Source organism: Protobothrops mucrosquamatus, unplaced genomic scaffold, assembly GCF_001527695.2.
Source record: "Protobothrops mucrosquamatus isolate PMUCROS unplaced genomic scaffold, P.Mucros_1.0 scaffold_107, whole genome shotgun sequence".
Classification (NCBI taxonomy): domain Eukaryota; kingdom Metazoa; phylum Chordata; class Lepidosauria; order Squamata; family Viperidae; genus Protobothrops; species Protobothrops mucrosquamatus.
In genome coordinates, this window is record NW_015386183.1 from 1 (window position 1) to 5,210 (window position 5,210).

Consider the following 5,210-nt stretch of genomic DNA (forward strand, 5'->3'; position numbering starts at 1 on the left):
CAAGAAAACTGTGGAGACTTGTTCAGACTGTCTCCAAGAATCGGACATGACTGAATGGAAGGAAAAACAATTTTACCCCACATTTATTTTGGATCAGCTAAAGGCAATGTACATAATTAATGCGCCTGTCTCCTTTTTTATCCATAACAACCCTATAGAAAAAATATCTGGCCCATAATCATCCACCTGGCACAGTCTCATTGTTTTTCTTTAAATGTCGTAACTACTATTTGTGCTTTGTAATTTCTTATGTATGTGAATAAAAACATTCATCTATCTATCTCTTTTGTAAATAGGTTTTAGTGATTTAATTAAGTTTGTGTAATGGAAATTTATTCCATTGAATGTGGATTTATAGCATCTCAAGAATATTTTGGGATAGTTGATTATAGCTTGATGGTCAGAAAAAAACTTTCATGTGGAAAGCTTCATTTTAATTGCTGTCTCATTCTTGTTTGGTGTCTTTAGAACGTGTGAAAACTTTGAAGGAATCTACTCCTAATTAAAATAAGCAGCACTAATCAATTGTTTAATTTGGTCCTAGACAATTTCATAAGTTAATCAGATCTTCTGTAGAATTTTCTTGGTCACGAGAAATAGTGCTGATTTTTTTTTTAATACGAAGAAAAAATAACATTTCACAGTTATTCTGGAAACTACTTTGATATGCATTTTAGGAGGCCATTCAAAACGCAAATTTTGAAGACCCCAATGAGACATTTGTTCATGGTTAACATTTGTCTTCATACAAACTCTAAACCGTTTAAAGTGGTTAAAACTATCATCTATTTAATTTTTCAATTTGTATGTACTTTTTAGCCAAAGATGCTATATGTTAAAGTTTATTCTAAGTCTTAGCTTTTTAATTAGTGTTTTACAATGTTAATTTTTTACTACTTTATTTCAGAATTCTAAATTCAGTAATATGCTTCCTGAGTCAAAGAAAATCGCATCTATTTCTTCTAAAGTCCTGAGATCTCGGCATCTTCACTCTTTTGTGTCCAAGTTTAAAGAAGTGCAGTCCTTTGAAGAACTATCTCAAACCCTGAAAGCAGCAATTATCTGGTGTAAAAACAGTAAATTTAGATCAGGGGCTTTCTTCTTAGGAATGAAGCTTTTAAAAAGCAAGAGGCTGCAGCATGTGGAAGCCCAAGGTTGCAGGTGTGTAGATTGTTAGTCCTGGTCTTTCCATACCGTCTAAATAGGCTCTGTGTAATCCTGAAATATAAGTGGTCCTTGTTTAGCAACCACTCATTCAGCAATTGTTCAAAGTTACAGTGGTACCTAATGAGGGGGACTTAGCACCAGTCCTGTTGTGGCTATCGTAGCATCCCCATGGTCACATGATCAAGATTCAGGCATATAGCAACTAGCTCTCAATTACAAGGACTGCATATGGCAACTAGCTCTCAATTACAAGGACTGTGGGTCACGTATTGACATTTGCAACCTCCCCTACAAGCAAAGTCAAATCTGGCAGAGGTTGCAATGCTCCTGCTGCCTTTTGTTCAGGGGAGCCCCTCAGCAGTATGGGGGTCTTATATCCATACTGATACAGTGCTTGCCCAATCACCCATTTGCCTATACTTCCTATACTGCCTGCAGCATATGCCCTCCCATGCTCCATAGCCCCCATCCACCTGGGCATAATCTGATGCCTACCAGCAGTGTCTGCCTATAGCTCTCACCCACCAGCCTGCTTGTCTCAGACACGTTTCACCAGGTGTTTTTGGATCCATGACTTCCCATATCATAATTCAGAGAAATGGAAAGTTTGAAAACCTCTGTTTAGAGAACTATAGATTCTCCAGTCCCCAGACGGATGCTAAAAGTATTTGATTTCCATATTTATAATACAGAAATGATAAAACCTCTTTTTCAGTGCATATTAATAAAATTAAACTGCATGAATAGTGTTGGGAGCCTGCATCTGCATTCATAGCATTAAGCTTCTTCTGTAACCTGTTTCAGATTTTGATTAGTGGGTAAAGCTCTTCCAAGCTCACTAGAATTTTGTCATGTGAAAAAATTGGAATAAGCAAAATAAATGACACTTGGTTTTACAGACTGTTACACCAAATCTTGCTCTTTGCTGCTTTAATTGCTAATCTTTTTTCTCTTACAGATTGCAGCGGAAGCTTAAATGTGTTAAAGCCACTATCTGTAAATATCTTACACTCCAGAGTTGCAGAGAGAGACCCATGCAACTTCTTAGAGGAAATCCCCGAAGAAATAGTAGACTGTCACGGAAGCAGAGCTGTGTTTCACAGACTACTTCTGTACATAGAGGGGGTCCTGTCTTCAAAGGAACTGTATCTCCTTTCCTCAGTCAGTGTTTTCTATTTCAGACTTTGGACTCCAGTGGTACAAAGACTTTTGAGGAAAGTATCCATGATGGCATTTCTGTCCCTGCAGTGTTGGGAAATCACCCTACCCGTATACAGAAAGAAGCCACTGATCAGAAATATGACATTGATGACATTTTTAAAGTTCTAGGTCTCTAGGGCTACTTTCTGTTAAGTAATCAAAAATGATGTTCAGTTGAAGTGTTATTTCTATTTCATTATAACAAATGCAGACAGCTGTTCTCAGGTTTTGAGGTTTCCTTGAAGTTGTTATTACATAAGTCTTTATTGATTAGCCCTTGGGCCATATCAAAGTGCAAAGTTCCAGCAACAAATTATTACTAAAATTTGATAAAAGCAATTTAAAATGGAATTTGATAAAATACAATTTAAAATGGAATTAGAATAAAATACGACTTAAAATGAAATTTTAATAAAATACAGTCTAAAATGCAATTAAAATAGAGTACAATAATTTAAGATATACGGTAGATAAAATATAAAATTATATTTTAGAGTCACCCTTGCAATCTACCCCAATCCGTCCCACATATGCAGATCTCAACCGAACCATTTTGTTTAAGTACTGTGCTACGTTAAATGTTATTTTCAGGTTGTGGCCGCACATAAGGTAAGTTGTTTTGATATGGGGATCCCAATGGGTCATTCGTTTGGTATATAGACCAAGGTAGCTGTCTCTCACCCTCTTATACAGACAACAATCAAATAGGATGTGAGCCAAGTCTTCTACCTCTGCCACTCCGCAAATGCAGAGACGCTCATTGTAGGGTATAGAATGAAATCTCCCATATCTGACCATTGTGTTAAGCTGTTCGAATCTTGCTCGCGTAAATATCTCCCTAAGATGTTTCGGCAGTTGTAACTTCAAATAGCTGTCTACTTGAAAAGTATGTTTGTATTTACTCAGCCATTTCAAGTTACCCACCTTACTAAGGATAGCTATATCATTTTGTGCTTCTATATCCTTAGTTCTTTGGGCAGCTCTTTTTTTGAATTGTTCTCCTATTACGCAAGAGACAGGAAGGCCACAGCTTCTTACAAAATTTGTTAGTTTGGTGATCCAGGAGATTTGTGATTGTAATTTTATTTGCTCTAGTAGACATAACTTGGGGAGTCTATCAGTCTGCATTTCATTGACTTTGCACCAGTAGTTATATGCTCTAATTTTGGATAGTGCATAAATTGTATGAATTCCCAATTCAGCTCTAACTGCTGCAGCAGATGTTTTTGGATCTACACCCAAATACATCTCAAATGCTGGGACTGTGTTTGTTCTAGGGCTGTGGTTGAGTAAAGACCCCAAACTTCTGCTCCATACAAGAGCATAGTGGTAACCTTAGCTTTATAAACCTTAATTAATGGGGCTAGGGACCCTGGGTAACTGTGGTTCTTTAGTTTAAGCAGTAGATTCAAATGGGCTTTTGCTCTAAATGTACTTCGTTGATGATGGCAAGCCCAAGATCCAGTCTTGGGAAAAGTTACGCCCAAATATACAAAGGTGTTAACCTGTTCAATTGGTTCGCCATCTAATTGCCACTTATGTCTCTGATGGTGTCTTCCAAACACCATTATTTTTTATTTGGATTTACTAATGATTAGGGAGTTATCCTGACAATAAGAGCTGAATCTTCTTAATAGCCTACGTCAGACATGTCAAACACAAGACCCGGGGGCCGGATGCGGCCCGTGAAGTGGTTTCATGTGGCCCGCAAAGCCATCCTGGAAACAGTGAGGGAATGGCCCCCGCTGCCTTGGCTTGGCCCAGGCCAGCCGGGAGCCAATGTACAATTTTGTGGTGGCCATCTATGCTGAAATGCACTCAGTCTTAGCTCCACAAGGCGGTCTGGAAACAGCGAGGAACCAGCCCCTGCCATGTCGGCCCACCTCCTAAGTGCATGCTGGGGAGGTGTCACTCTTTATGAGGAATCAAGAAATGCACCATCGCCTGGAAGTGGCCAGCAAACGGCCCTCACCTACTTCACATATCCGGCTTGATGGGCTCTGCCCTGGTCCCACCCCTTTCTGCCAGAGACCCTCAGATCTGTCCCACTCCTACGCAGGCCCCCACAGGCACCCTTGACGTGAATGATGTAGAGCTGGCCACGCCCACCCAGTAGGCCGCACCCACCCATCCCCCTGAGGGCAACTGCAGTGCTGATGCGGCCCTCAATGAAATTGAGTTTGACATCCCTGGCCTACGTAATCCTACTTGTGAATATGATAATAAAATCATATCAGCATAAAGCAAGCTGTTACAGTAAGTATTTAGGATCATCGGCATGTGTACCATGGGATCCTTCATTAACCATGGTTAGTCATTGATATATAAACTAAATAATAATGGGGCCAGGATACACCCTTGCTTTATCCCTTTATTTGTGTGAATCCTGTTAGTCAGAGTCCCATTAACCCCATACCGCATCCTCAACAGGTACTTGTGTAAAGGGCTTTAATCAAAGCCCGGAATCTAGGTTCTATTTTAAGAGATGTCAATTTACTCCATAGTATTTCTCTGTTTACCACATCAAATGCTGCTGTAAGGTCTATGAAAGCAGCAAACAGGGGTGTCCTCTTGTAAGCATATTTGGCAATTAGATGGTTCAAGACAAAGCAGTTATCAATAGTAGATCGGCTTTATTTATTTATTATTTATTTATTTATTAATTACATTTATATCCCGCCCTTCTCCTTGCGGACTCAGGGCGGCTGACAATTGGATAAAATACTAACATATTATACACCTAATTAAAATTTGATTAAAAAGAAATATTTAAATTTGTCAGATTAAAAGTAATTAAAACCCCTTTAAAATCCCTTAGGCCAGTCCCGCTAGCTGGAACAACC

At 39.1% G+C, this 5,210-nt stretch overlaps 1 protein-coding gene across 1 annotated transcript; it reads left to right on the forward strand.

The window, feature by feature from the left end:
• The first annotated feature begins 911 nt into the window (after nt 1-911).
• Nucleotides 912-2,637, forward strand: LOC107287334 (nucleolus and neural progenitor protein). Its single transcript, XM_015815841.2, has 2 exons — nt 912-1,161; nt 2,126-2,637. Exons 1-2 carry the CDS (start codon nt 926-928, stop codon nt 2,502-2,504), a joined length of 615 nt encoding a protein of 204 aa, XP_015671327.2. The 5' UTR covers nt 912-925; the 3' UTR covers nt 2,505-2,637.
• Nucleotides 2,638-5,210: the final 2,573 nt, after the last annotated feature.

Bases quoted from the DNA above. Each gene is read 5' to 3' on its own strand.
- LOC107287334 (XM_015815841.2), top strand. From the start codon at position 926: ATGCTTCCTGAGTCAAAGAAAATCGCATCTATTTCTTCTAAAGTCCTG. The intron at 1,162-2,125 runs GTGTGTAGATTG...TTTCTCTTACAG, and splicing joins GTGGAAGCCCAAGGTTGCAG to ATTGCAGCGGAAGCTTAAAT.